Source organism: Callorhinchus milii, unplaced genomic scaffold, assembly GCF_018977255.1.
Source record: "Callorhinchus milii isolate IMCB2004 unplaced genomic scaffold, IMCB_Cmil_1.0 Scaffold19, whole genome shotgun sequence".
Lineage (NCBI taxonomy): Eukaryota > Metazoa > Chordata > Chondrichthyes > Chimaeriformes > Callorhinchidae > Callorhinchus > Callorhinchus milii.
This window is the reverse complement of record NW_024704760.1, coordinates 11686171-11701439: the sequence shown is the minus strand read 5'-3', so window position 1 is coordinate 11701439 and position 15269 is coordinate 11686171. Positions and strand designations below refer to the sequence as shown.

General features: G+C 39.5%; 1 protein-coding gene across 1 annotated transcript in view; it reads left to right on the top strand.

The window, feature by feature from the left end:
- LOC103183886 (cold shock domain containing E1, RNA-binding) overlaps window positions 1-15269 on the top strand; it is an 84674-nt gene that overhangs the window by 49814 nt on the left and 19591 nt on the right. Inside the window, 6 exon segments of the mRNA XM_007901626.2 lie at window positions 618-830; window positions 1964-2104; window positions 3778-3942; window positions 12050-12157; window positions 12247-12319; window positions 12322-12421. Coding sequence (XP_007899817.2) covers window positions 618-830; window positions 1964-2104; window positions 3778-3942; window positions 12050-12157; window positions 12247-12319; window positions 12322-12421 — 800 coding nt within the window.

Below are 15269 nucleotides of genomic sequence, written 5' to 3'. Positions count from 1 at the left end.
TACAGCTGTTCCTGACAGTAACTGGAAATGCTTCATTCTGACCTGCAAAGTGTTGCTGTGACCTGTTAGTGTCGGTGCTCACTGCCTGTGTCTTACGTTCTGAACATTGTGTTTTAGACCCCGTTATCCTAATTAATTTGAATTGCGATTATTGCATCTATCAGCTGGTGAGAAATGCCTCTAGCTGCAAAGTGACTTGCTCATAGAATTTTCCCATTGTATGTAATAATAATGTTTGCATTTGATATATATCATGTCTTGGAGCCGTCTCAAATCACTTCACAAAATATACTGTAAAGTGAATTGTCTATTTTGTGGGCGAAATGCATGTTGTAAGAATTTTTTTTAAGTATTCAATTTAACTCAAAATGACATGTAGTGTATCTTCACATGAATCAGATTTTGAATTCCACTTGTGGTTTCTGAAGAATAATACTAGGGATGAATGCACCTATTTGTAATGTTAGCAAATCTGACATTGCATTCACTGAATGGATGAAATTATTTTTATCTTTGACTATTTGTTTTGGTCAAGATCTATGCTGTGTGCATATAGTGGTTTCTAACCATTTGCTTATATAAAGCTCTGAACGGCTACACTTGTTTGTGTTTTGCAGACTGACCCTTTGCCCGGCCGCATTAAAGTGAACTTTGCAATTTCCAAAGAACTTCCCTTTGGAGATAAAGACACCAGATCCAAAGTGACCCTTCTAGAAAGTGACCATGTCAGGTTTAACATCTCCACTGATCGGCGGGACAAGCTGGAGCGTGCTACAAACATTGAAATCGTCCCGGATTCTTTTGAGTTGACTGGAGAAAGCAGAGAAATGGTAAATTGATTGCACCATGCCCTAATCCAATTCTTTGAAGGATGTAATACCTTAACTGCTGTATAACTGACTAGATACCAGTAGACTCAGGCAAGGTCATAGTGTCAGGGAAGTAAGTGTTTTCACTTCAGAGGTGGTTTCAGAGAAAGAGGCAGCATTCTGAGGAACTGGACTTGAAGCAAGGAGAAAGGTGCTAAAATTGGATATGATTCAATTCATCTGGGGTAATAAAACTAAGTACAAATTGCAGAAGGTGCCTGGAAACCTGTGGAATGTGTACAGGATTTCTGTAAATCTTGACAGCATTAATCTGCATAGATGCACACTCCACCTGGCAGAGATGCTACGTAACATTTACTGTCTTGTTTCACTCCCAATTGTCTTTTAAATGTCACATGTGCTCTGATCCTCTCAGCTTTCCCCCACCTCCTAAATATTGCCTGCCTCAGCCACTACCACTCCCCTCCAGACGCTGAGACTGTCATCCATGCGCTTATGCGCAGGCTTGACTATCCCCAAAGCTGCAGTTTTCTGCATTGGGTTCTGCGAGCCAACCACCCCCATCCTTAACCGGCTTCACTGCCTCATCTAATGGATCAAGTTCAAGATTCTTGTTCTCATCTCTTTTTCCCCACCCTACCTATGTGACCTCCTCAAATCCAACAAAGCCCGCTGTTCCCTTTTCTCAGTGGGTTTGCTCCAAGGCCCTTATTCTCTTGAACACCATTCTGTAGTACCTCTGACTCACACCCTCACCTCTTTCCATCTCAAGACATACCTCTGATCATGTTTTTCTGCTCCATACCCCTCAACGCCCATCCCCAGCTCGGGTGCCAAGCCAGTATTAAACATCTTGGGATGTCCTCCCGATGTGAAACACTCTGTATAAAAGTAGAATTGTAGAATCATAGAATTGGACAGCATAAAAAGAGGCCATTCGGCCCATCGAGTCTGTGTCGGCTCTTTGATTTGAGCAATTAATATCAATCCCACTCCCCAGCCCTTTCCCCATAAACCTATAAACCCGTCCTCCTCAAATACTCATCCACCGCAGTTTTAAAAGTAGTTATTATTGCTAAATATTTTTTCCTTCTGTTTCTGCTTTGTATTTACATGTTTTTTTGGCCCTGTAGGGTGTGATTGCAGCCATGAGGGATGGATTTGGTTTCATTAAATGTGTAGATCGTGATGCCCGCATGTTTTTCCACTTCAGTGAGATCATGGATAGTCTTCAGCTCCACATCTCAGATGAAGTTGAGTTCACTGTTGTTCCCGTAAGTACTTTCAAATCTTTTGTTATGCAGCTGGATGTTAGACTACTGTAGAAATAATATTTCGCCCACATAACATAGTCACATTCCACTTTACAGTACATTCCACTTTGAGAACTTGAGAAAACGTGATAAGACGCTAGATCAAATCCAAGGATTATTATAGGTATATGGGATGTGGGAAATTAAATTCAGAAAGACGTGAGCCAGACCTATTCTTCCATAAATATGTTGTAATTAAGTTTGCCACCGATTTAACATTTAAATGCATAATTTAAAATTGTGTATCTCCAGATGCTATCAAACTGTCCCATAAACACATGTATTCATATGTGGATACAAAATATCAGCTTGCTGTTTGTTAATTATAAATTCTCAAATGTTGTTCCATGGAGGAATTTGTTTTTTATTTCAAGTAATGCTTCCAAATGGAGCAAATAGATTGGAGTTGCCTTACACAACCTCTAGATCTGGTTACAAACAGAAACAGCTGCTTCACCCTGGCACTAGTGCACAGGCAACTGATGAGAAATTAGATGGGAAATTGCAACATTCTATGCCATAGTCTCCAGTATTTTTTATTTCCTGTCTGTTTAACTAATACTGGGTTGCACTTTTACAATGTCAATGATGCTTGTTGTCCATTTGAAGTATGTGTTTTTAATCTAGTTGCTTAGTTGCGCTCCACAATTTTTTGAATAAATAATAATTTGGTCACTCAATCCATGACTGTTGTGAGCAATTGATTGCAGTGTTTCGGCCACAAAGTATGCAGTTAATTCACTTTACACTTTACATTCTGAAACGCTTTGAGACACCTCAAAGACATAAGACGCTATATCAAATGCAAGGATTATTTTTTATTTTCCACTGCAGAGGAGTGTGTTGAGTAGATGTGGATAGAATTATGAGTTGAGAGGACGGTATAGACTAAATATTTGCAAGATGCATAGTTAACGCATTAGCAGCTAACTCAGTTTTTCTCATCTTTGCCAGCTTTGCAGGTCCACGCTGAAAGTGGAGAGATCGTCGAAAAGATTTTCTCCTCTCCAAATTTCTCCCCTCCTTAAATGTCTCCCCGCCTTCCTTTCCTAAAGGAATTTTGATTGTTTTCCTCCTCTACAGTTTTGGAGGTTTATTCGACCTCCAACGCTTTGCCCAAATGGTCATTATAGTAATAATAATAATCCTTGTATTTGATATAGTGCCTTATCACGTCTTGGAGATGTCTCAAAGCGCTTCACAGAATTTCTGTAAAGTGAATTGACTATTTTGTGGGTGAAATTTGGCAGCCAATTGCGCAAAGTAGTGGTCATGGATTGAGTGACCAAATTTTTTTTATTGTTATTTAGTTATTCTCTCCTTGGATAAATAAATATCACTCACCTATAGGGCTGTGAAAGGCATCACATCTTAAACCAAATGTGAGGCTTGCCTGAAATCCACTGGAATTAAAAGATGTAGCATGATTTAATGAACGTGACTGGTTTAGCTTGTTCCTGTTATAAAACTGTGTTCCACTAATTCTAACAATATAAATTAACAGTATACCAGTTCCTAATTTGATCTGAGTTCTGAATTATTCTCATTATAGCTCAGAATGTTCTTGGAATCTGATTTATTTGCATTCATCTGTAGTTGTACATTATGTGAAGATGTTCTCTCGTCTCTTAAAGGATGTTCTTTCAGCCCAGAGAAACCATGCAATTCGAATTAAAAAACTCCCAAAAGGAACTGTGTCTTTTCATACACAGTCTGAACAGCGTTTCTATGGAATTGTGGATAAAGAAGCTGCCGGCACGATATCTAAATCCATCAGCCCAACCAAGGGGAAAGAAAAGGTAATTGGAAACTAGCATTTTGTTACCTCTGGGCCTGCAGTTGAGGTGCAAGTTGCTGTGATCCATGACATGACATTTTTATTTAAGAAAGCTCCCATCTTGAAATAATAAGGTTTTAAATACTGAAATCTATCCTCAAATCTCAATTACCTGCGACATTTTGAGGAAAAAGTGAAGGCTTGTAAATTGGTTCCATGTATGATTACAGGACTGATTGTTAACCTTCAGTAATGAGAAAAGGGGAAGTTTATTTGAAGCCTTGAAATTATTTTCTGCCATCACAATATTGATTCCTATTTGAATATTAATATATTATGAATATCATGAGAGTATAAGAATTTGCTGGCAAAAGAAGACTAGTCCACCTAGTTCGCCTTTCACCATCCTGGCATATTATGTCTCAAACAATATACTACATCCCAAGATATGAATTTCTAGGAGAAATTTGTTCAAACAAACAACACTTTCTGATTCCAACGTCTACCTAGGGAGCCTGTTCCATAAGTTTACTACTCACTCACTGAAGTAGTGTCTTTGCAAATTTGTTCTGAATTTACCCCCTTCAGTCGCAGGCCGTGCCATCTGATTCTACTGTTCATACCCATGGTTGAAATGCTACTACTGGTGTGGACAAAAGGTTGTGTATTTATAGTCTCCCTTATAGGTGGAACGTCAGTTGAATGCTTACAGATCACAGCAATTAGTGATTGGACACCCTTCACTGATTGTGATATAGACTAGCTGATGGTGTTGGAAGCTGGACTCAAATTGTGCTCATTATTAGACCTGTTATTAATGGAAATGCATGTTTGTGCTGACGATTGCCATCTACTGGCGGTCGTGCAGATGGAAAGGTGGGAATGTGAACCAGAAGCTGGAGCTGAGGCATGTGATCAGGGAAGAGGAGAATCAATGAGCTTTACCATTAAAGAAACAGCTTTGTATTTTTATAGTGCCTTATCGTATTGAAACACATCTCCAAGCAATTCAGTTATTTTTACCTCGTACTTAAACAGGTAGATCTAAGCTTGGTCTTAAAATTCACAATGTTTTCCCCATCTACGAACATCATCTTGGTAAGTGTTATATAAAGGGCAGAAGCAAGCTGCAAAGGTATAGGGGAAAAGTAGGTAAAAGGGATTGAATGGGTCACTTTCAGAAAGCAAGGGCGCACACACATGATAAGGCTGAATGGACGACGTCTGGGCTGCGCGTTTCTATGCAAATCATTGCAGCAGATGCAGTTATACATGACTGCAGTTATACATGACTGCTCCTAATTGTAGAGGACACAGGCTGCAATCACTTCCATGGTAAGTTATTAAATATATGAACTGTTAAGAGAATGAGAATCTTTGTTGTGATGGACAATACATTCTGTTGATAGATTTTACAGTGGTTTTAGTTTCCTTTTTTTGTTGGTTGCTGAATGAACATTCACTCTTCAGTGGGGGAAAAAAAATGTAATGCCCCATGTCAGAGGTAGGAACTGTGCAGAAAATTAGACTTCAGTTATCTGAAGCTTTGTATTTGTATCAGTCACAGGTATCCTGTGAATGACCAGTGGAGTTGCTAATTTTGTCCCCTTTGTGTGTATATCCAGTATAAAGCTTCCAGTATAAAGTGGTCTTCTTCCAAGAAGTACAGACTCACTTCACATCATACCCCACTGCCTTAAGCATCTCATGTTTGTACCTCCCAGACCACCCAAATGACTGAAATAGTGTGGATGATCCTCCATGTATATCATCTGGTACACCAGCATGTTATACTGCTTCCCTTTTAAACAATGTGGTTTTGTCATGCAGAAAATTTTAATAAACATTTATTATAAATGCTATGGATAATGTTAGATGAACGATCCACACTATTTCAGTCATTTGGGTGGTCTGGGGGGTACAAAAATGAGATGCTTAAGGCAGTGGGGTATATGATGTGAAGTGAGTCTGTACTTCTTAACATGAGGAAGTTAATGTAATGGAATTTGATCTCGGACGCTGCTGTGCACAATTGGCTGCTGCGTTTCGCACACAAATATACAGTCAATTCAGTATATAGTATATTCTGTGAAGCGCTTTGAGGCGTTTAGAAGATATGAAAAGCGTTATATCAGATGCAAGGATTATTATTACCTTAATGAGCAGGTTAACAGCTTTGGAAAAAGTCAACCTAGTTTGATCTTTGGTTGAAATCACAGTTTTTCAAATCTCTCCTTTGTGGTTAATTTACGATAGCTGTCAGGCAAGTGATAGTTTTAAGGAGTATGATCTTGTTGACTGCTGATGTACTCTGAAAATATGAGGAGTCAGCTTTCAGGTGTCAACATGAGTTAGTTAATGGCGTTCTCGACCCAGAGTCAGAATGTTCAAGCCCCACATCACGAGTTTGAATTCTCAGTCCAGGTTGACACTTGGAAACAGTACTAGGAGTCATTCATTTGTCAAAGGTATTGTCCTTTGACAAATGAATGAGACACTGTAGAGCGATCCAGGAGGGTGTTAAAGATCCCATGGCACTATTTAAAAAGAGAAGAAAGTTTCTCTCTTTATCCAAGCCAACAATATCCCAGAAAAAAAGGATCATCCACTTTATGGACTTTGTTTTGCAATTTGGCTGCCACTTTTGCTAACAAAATAGCTGCATTTGATTTGCACTTTACAGTGATTCCTTGAAACACTTTTGAGACCTCCTCCAATATGAAAGGCACTATATATCAAGGATTTTTATTAATTTCTCAGCTAAAGTTGCTTTCTAAATAATTCCAGAAAGTTTTACCTTTCCCCTTGCTCCAAATTTCTTTCTATCATAGAATTCTTTGATGATAGCAAAACAAAATATTTAATCAAAGTAGAGTACCTTTAACATAAACGTATTTACACTGCCCAACCCTGGCTGTATTAAAAATCTCTTTTTCTTTTCTTGTCCTCTTATCTTTGATGTTGTTCAGAAAAAAGAGAAGGTAGGGGGCTAATTTCCATCCATACCTGTGTTGCAATTTTGTGTTCCACAAATTGTGTGAGGCTTCAACTATTTGCAACCACTGCCGTTCATTTGGAGAATATTCTTGTGCATTTGGTTTCAGCGTGATTTGACTAGAAAATACTAATCATAACACTATGAAATTAACTGAATCATCTTGTTGACGAATTCCAAGGATGTTAATCCACTGGAGTGAACATGAGTAGCTTTTAAGTACTAAATAAAGAGTCTGTGGTGACTCGTCATTGGCTTGTTTTTTGGGATTACTCCCTGCCTACTTAACCTAATGAATGTAACAGGCATGCTCTGGTTCGTGACATCAGCATAATGTTCTGTAAATGCATTGGATATTACAGAAAATCTATGAAACCTTTTTCTCAGTTTGTTGCATTTAAGGGTAAGCAATAAAACCTTCTGCCATCATAAACCTTGAGATTGCTTGAAGATTTGTAAAGGTTGTATATTCTGCTTTCCTAGGCTGAGTTAAATTCTCAGCTGCATTCTCTCTCCAATAGTGCACCACCAAGATTAATAACCCAGTTGATGTTGGGTGCTGCTCATATTAGGCCGGACTGAATGTTTACATCTTTCTAAACTTTCTGGAATGGTCGAGGGGTGCTTGTTTGATGTTTCGGAACATAGGAATGGAGACGATATAAACTAAATCCGGCCAGTGAAAATAGCCAGTTGGATCTGTTTAAAAATCCAACACTCCTCTAATACTATACAACTCTATCTCTCATCCCCCTCATTTGATTTATTCACCAAGTAACTACCTTTATTGTGCCTTGATATGCTGGTGCTCTTGCTGATTGACCTGCTGTTTGTCTACAAATCCCTTCATGCCATTGCACCTCCCTCCCTATCTCTCTGACCTGCGTCCTCCCCATTCCAACACTCGCCACATCCGCTCAGCTGGCTCCAGCTTGGCCCTTGTCCCTCCGCTCCACCATTGGCAGCCATCCTTTCATCCACTACGCCCCGGGACTTTGAAATTCTCTTCCTCTGCCTTGCCCTCTCCTTCCCCGTTTTCAGATCACGTCTGAAGAGCTTCCTCTTCCACCATACATACAGCCATCTATCCCTCAATTTGGCATAGGCTTGCGCCACTGTTAAGTGCTCAGATGCTACCTTGTGTGAAGGGCACTACATAAATACAAGAATATTGTTGTTTTCAGCTTAATCTCGAATTCAAGATCCTCACCTACAAGGCCATTCACGGCCTTGCTCCCTCCTACCTCTCCGACCTACTATCCCCCTACCTACCTGCCCGTACCCTCCGTTCCTCTGGCTCCGGTCTGCTCCACATCCCCCGCCCCAACCGCCCTACCATCGGTGGCCGGGCCTTCAGCCTCTCAGCCCCGAGGCTCTGGAACTCTATCCCCCAGTGCCTTCGCCGCCTCCTCCCTTTCCTCCTTCAAGGCCGGTCTCAAGACCTTTCTCTTTGACCTTCAGCCTTCAGCTCCGCTCTCGACTCTCTACCCCCTCCTCGCTCCCTCCCTTCCCTCTCCTCACCCTGACCATTTCCCCTCTGTTCGGGTCCTGGCCCAACTGTACAGCACCTTGGAACGTCCTCCTGACGTGAAAGGCGCTCAATAAATGGAATCTTGTTGTTGTTGTAGTGGCTCTTACTTTATTCATAACATTCTGGTGAATGATAAAAGTATTCCTTGTTTGTAGAGATATTCAAACCTGTTGACTGCATAAGGGCTGGGAGAGAGAAAATCCACTTTACTATGCAGTGAATACCTTCAATGAAAGTGCAAACATATTTTGTGCTGTTCCTTTCCCTGGTTTCATCTTGTAAAAGTATCATATGTTGAACTTGAAGCGATATCCATGTATTTAAGGACTTTACTTTTTCAAAAAAACACATACCCAAAAAGCTCATCACCATGTATCTGAAGGAAGCAGAGTCCTGTCAACGAATATCTAGTGGATGGATAACTCTTAATGAATCAGTGTTAAAGGGTTGGGGGGAATAGTTTTTTAACGATGTAGTTTAAGTGTAATGAGTACAAAGATTGTTTTCTGACTTAAAATGGCGAATTAATGATGGTTTTGCCTCATTGGCGAGTTGCTTGGGAAGAGTTACTCAACTGAAATCTGTGAGGAAATTGATTCAGTGGAGTGTAGTTGAGGCTGCTTCAGTGATCTTATTTCAATAAGCGTCACCTCGATTATCTGCTCAAATAGAGGAATATCTGCTTTCATGGAAGGTGCACAGGATTGGGTAATTTACCTTGTACTGTCTGGCCAATAAGCTGATGTAGTATTGTTAGGGACCCTAATGTCTTGGTAAACTGAGTGCTGCATACCTAACACATCAAATCCACATGATTAAACACTTCTAGCATTTATATCAACATACAAGCAAATGATTTTAAGCCTTAATGCAAATTGGGTGCTTATATTAAGTTTTGGGCTCTTGATAAGTTTTAATTTATTTGTAGTGTTATTCCAATCTTAAGTAACAAATTGATAATCAGGAACCAACAACTCATCAGATCTGATGGTGATCAGAAGGTAGGGATTCAGTTTAGGGGGTGCGTGGGTCATGATTTTGAAAGTTGACCTATCAATAGCCCAAAGACATTACAAGAAGCCAAAAAAAACGAAGTCACTGGGAACACTTAGCAGGATAGGCAGCATCTATGGAGAGAGGAAACGTTAACTCACTTTCCTCTCTCCATAGATGCTGTCTGATCGGCTGAGTGTTCCCAGTGACTTCTGTTTTTATTTCAGATTTCCAGCATCTGCAGTATTTTGCCTTTTGTTAAAAAGAGCCAAGTTGTTTTATTCTTCACTATGTATCTTGGCACATGCACAACAACAGTATGTTTTTCGGCTCTAGTTTAATGTGGGAATTTTGACACTTTCTGGGGATGCATTGTTCAATTCTGTTCTGTTCCTACGGCTCATCCAAACCTTTTCCTTTCGTATTTGAAATCCAGACTGAGATACAAAAATGTATACTTTGTCAGTAACAGCCTAGAGAGGCAGGTTCTAAACTTGGATTCCCGACCTGCTGCATTTCTGATCTCGCCTGTGCTCCTGGGAAGACATGGTGAGACCCTAAATGCTTTCCTCCCTGAACTGAATTATTTCAGCATCTTAAGTCCTTTCAAATGGTGCTTTCTGTATAATGCCTCAAGCATCCAGTGGGCACATTGCCCTGCAGTGGAGAATTAATGAGAGATGGTCATTTCGGAAAGATTATAAAATGTTCCTTGTCATGAGGCAAGAATTTCGCTCAATGTAAATAACTTGAAAATTGAGACAACTTGGTTAGTTAACCATGACATGTCATTGATTGTGAAGTAGCTTGAGTTGTAAGTTAATTTGTTAAATTGTATTCATCTTTTGTACAACAACTTCTAAAATGAATTGTCGATCTCCCATCTTTTTGGAGGGATGACTGAATTAATTGCAGAATAAGCCAGAGAAGCTGTGTATAAGTCCATCAGAGATGGCCTGTGTTCTCGTATCAACGTGTAACTCTTACAAATTCAGTCTGACATGGTGACCGCTTTCGGTTATTTACCTAACTTAATGCACTATAATATAATCCTTGGCGCATACAGATATTCTGGTTGGCTGCAGGGATAAAATAGTTCAGGTTCAATGTTAGAAGATTTTTTTTAAAAAATGACTGAATACCACGAGAGGTAACCTTTCTGTCCCTGAAATAACTGAAGAAAAACTTTATGATGATTTTGAGTCTGCAGCTCCTTTATATAAAAAGTAATTTGAATGAAAGAGCACAAACAGAAATCCATTGCTCAATTACTGGAAAGCAGGATTGAGTGCCATTCTCTTGTGATATCTGTGGAGATTTCCATAAGCAAGGAATAGCCTCTATTGTATAGTTGGTGGGATGCATTTTTTTAAACGCTCCCAACTGTTTAGCTGAAGCAGTAGTGTGATATTTATAGTCTGCCTTGCTGTGTCTCAGCACACTGAATGTCTGCACATAATTGCTGCATTGCCCATTTTCAAAATAGAAACCCAGCAGTAGCTTTGCCGGGAATTCATGCCAAGGACTTTATTCCTCTCCGCATTCGGATAGCTAAACCGGGGGATTCGTCAAGTGAGCAAGTACTGACTCCCGGGTGGGGGCGGGGTGGACACTTGCATACACATTGTGGGGATTTCCTGAAATCTTTCTGAGAAGCAGTGAGCTATACCACTGTAAGGGTGTGAACAAATCAGTGGACCCAAGGTTGTGCTGCTTGGGCTCATTGTCAGCTGACAGTTTCACAGTGCGGTGATGGAATGATTTATCAGCAGTATTGGTAGTTACCAATGATATCTTGATACCATTGTATTCCCATTGAGTGAATGAAGACCTCAAGAACAAATTTAGAGAATTTGGTTCGCTGAAGGAAAGTTTTTGTACATGATTGAATGAAGCATGGAATAAAGAAATGATTAGAAATGAGAGATGAGATCAGTGTAAGGTAACTCCTATAATTACTCCATTTTAATTTTATCAATACCCTTCTGGGCTGGAGGATGTATGCCCATGGGACTGGGTTCACTAGGCTTTTGTTCACAGTAGAGGATTTGTCTTTTGGTTTCCCTGCTCTTTGGTTTTGAAGATGCGCTACCCTGAGTGGAGTTGCTATATAAATCCAACTTGTTGTGTTTGATCTTGGGATAGGCAAATATTTGGCAGTCTGAACCCAAGGAAATAGCTGTAGCACATTAGATGTAACTGTACGTACTGGACAGTAACACTTTGGCATTGTGTGACACCTGTTGTGATTTACAAAATTTAACCTACAAAATGTTCAAATTAACTGGAATGTTAATATGTGCAATATTGTTTGACTACAAAAATATGACCTGCTTAAGGATTTATTTGGGGTGCAGTTATGCTTATATTTAATTGATCTAGGAGCACTGCTTTTTGGAGAGAACTTTGGTGTGTGGATATTTTTAATTTGTTCAGCATGTGAATTTCTGTTTGTACACTAACAGTTGGAATTTGTAAGAATTTCCAGAATGACTTTCCATTACTAACTTCAAACAGGAGTTGGTTAAACATTGGATTATTAGGCTAGAAAATGGCACCTTTATTGGTTAATGAGTTACTGAACTTGTGTGTGTTCTGCCTTTTTTTTAGGACTCAGAGGAAGGAATGATTACATATGATGACTCTGGAATACGAATGACTGTGCCATACCACATAAAGGATCTGGAAGGGTGTGCAATTCCACAGCTTGGTGACAAGGTAAGTTGTAAGTTCCTTCTTTGTCAACCCTGGTCATTATTTTATTGACAATGCCAGTGAAATAACTATTTTTCTCTAATGTTCCCTAGATTGAATTTAGTATTTGTGAAGTTAAAAGAACAGGTCTTCAGAGTGCAGTGGCAATCAAAATTCTAAACCGTAACCCAATGCCAAGAGACTTGTAGGATATGTGGCAGCATTGAAGGATAACTTTGGCTTCATAGAAACTTCTCAGCATGATCAAGAAATCTTCTTCCACTATAGGTGAGATTCCTCTACAATCTTATGCTGTGTTTTAAAAAAAAAAGCAGAAGTGGGAAGTGCAGTGGAGACTGAATGAACATGATTGGAGGTGAATTTTACAGTGGGTATGTTGTGCGAAAGTCAAATGAACAAATTGCATTTATATAGCGCCCTTCACGTCGGGAAGACGTCCCGAAGCACTAGACTGACTAATACTTGATTATGTCCCAAGATATAGTAATAATAATAATCCTTGCATTTGATCTTATCAAATGCACCTGATAAGGTATCTTGTACCTTATCACGTCTTTGATGCATCTCAAAGGGCTTCACAAAATATTCTGTAAAGTGTATTGACCACTTTGTGAGTGAACGGGGCTACCAATTGCGCACAGCAGTGTCCCACAAACAGTCGTGGATTATGTGACCACATTATTATTAATGTAATGGTTCTTGGTGGATCTTAGAAATAAAAAGAAAAACTGTAAATGCTGGAAATCCACAGCAGCTCAATCAGCCCCTCAAAGACAGTTAGCTTAATGACCTTCCATTGTAACTGCAGTGTGTTGGAGTCCAGATGTAGGAGAGTCAAGTAAGACCAGACAAAGGAAATCATTGAATTTTTAAAAACCTGACTCTTTATACCTTTGGTCACATAGAAACAGGAGTAGGCCATTCAGCCCCTCGAGCCTGTTCTGACATTTTGTAAGATTATGGCTGATCTGTACCCCAACTCCCAATTGCCCGCCCTTACCCCATCCACAACCTTTTATGGGACAGATTTCCAGCATTTGGGTGAAAAACTGCCTCCTGATTTCACTCCTAAATGGCCCAGCTAGCTCTAAATTTAAGATGATGCCCCTTGTTCTGGATTCCCCCACTAGAGGAAAAAGTTTCTCTGTAGCTACCCCATCAAATCCCTTTATTATTTTAAAAACCTAGAATCATAGAATTCGTACAGCACAAAAAGAGGCCATTCGGCTCATCAAGTCTCTGCCAGCTCTTTGAAAAGAGCAATGTAATGTCAATCCCACTCCCCGGCCCTTTCCCCATAACCTGCAAACCCGTCCTCCTCAAATACCCGTCCACCGCGTTTTTAAAAGTAGTTATCGAATCAGCCTCCACCACCTTGTCAGGCAATCAGATCACCCCTCAACTTTCTAACCTCAAGGGAATACAGACCAAATTTATGCAGCCTGTCCTCATAATTTAATCCTTTAAGTCTTGGTATCATTGTGGTGAATCTGCGCTGCACCCCTTCCAGAGCCAATATATTTTTCCTGAGGTGCAATACCCAAATCTGAACACAATCTCCAGATGGGATCTGACCAAGGCTATATAAATGAAGCACTATTTCCTCTCCTTTATATTCCAGCCCCCTTAAGATAATGGCCAACATCCCATTATCCTTTTTGATAACTTATTGTACCTGTGAGCTTGTTTTTAGTGCTTTGTGTAAATCTCTTTGCCGTTCCACAGTTCTTAGTTTCTCACAATTTGCTTTTTTGGATCCATAGTGGATCACCTCATACTTCCCCACATTGAATTCCATCTGCCACAGTTTTGCCCATTTAATCTGTCTATATCCCTCTGTAACTTCCTGCTCTCATCTACACAATTTACTGTGCCTCCTAGCTTTGTGTCATCTGCAAATTTTGATATAAAACTCTTTATTCCTTCATCCAAGTCATTTATATAAATGGTGAAAAAGTCACCTTCTCTGTACCCCCCCTTTCTTCCCAACTTGCTTGCATTGTATCGCTGTTCTATTTGAAAGGTCCTATATAAGTGCAAATTGGTTTTTTTTTAAAAAAATAACATGCCAAAAGTCAGCTTGATTAACAGATGTGAAGTGCTATTTATTGGTGATTTAGGAAGAAGAACAGAGACTGCATTAAGGAAAGTTGGGAACTCTGGGAATAGATGAGTAAGGTTTGAATCTGCCAAGTTGATCAGACCTGTGGACAAAACCATACTAAAGTCAGATAACAGTTGCTGCTCTTGAAATTTTCAGTGTGTGGTTGGAGCAGTGTCAGAGGCCAAGGATAGAAGACAGTGTTCAGGGTGGGTTTAAAGATTCAAGATATTCATCAAAATAGTCTCCCGGTCTATGCCTGGTCTGGAGGAGACCACCGTAAGTAGAGACAGCAATGTATTAGTTTGGAGGAGGTGCGTAGAATGTTCAATGTCTTGCAAGGAAAATGTGTTCAGAACAAAGGCATAATATTTCAGTTGGAGGTGAAAATATCTTGGTAGAAGACTTTACATTTTGTGTGATTACAAACTTAAAGGGTATGAACTTTGTTTGACTAAGAAAAGTCAGGTGAGCTATATGGGTGAGCACCTACCAGTAGATGGTGCCATTAAAATGGGTTTAAGTACAACTATAATGAGTGAATGAGCTGCAAGTGAAATGTTTCTATTTAAGCTAGTTTTCCTCTGTATTGGAGCATATTAAGCAGAGCATTTGTTGTTTTTATAATGCCACTTCTGGGGGAAAAAAGTATGTTCTCTTTTTTGAGCCTACATACTTTTATACAATATGGTCTTGACAGTTACATTTCTGAGGATGGATGATGGAATTTATCATTCAGTGAAATTAACTGAAAATATTTCCCTAATTTATATTTGGAAACTGTGTACCAAAACACCAATACACTGGTATATTTTAAGAGTATTGTCACATTCAATGTGACGCTTACAAATTCTGGAATTGTTGCTTTAATATTACTATTAAATATTAATATGAAAAATCACTGCACTTTACAGCATATTCTATGAAGCGCTTTAGACATCTCAATGACGTAATAAGGCGCTGTATCATATTCAAGTATTATACCTATTATATAGTATCACTTCAGCAGAGAAT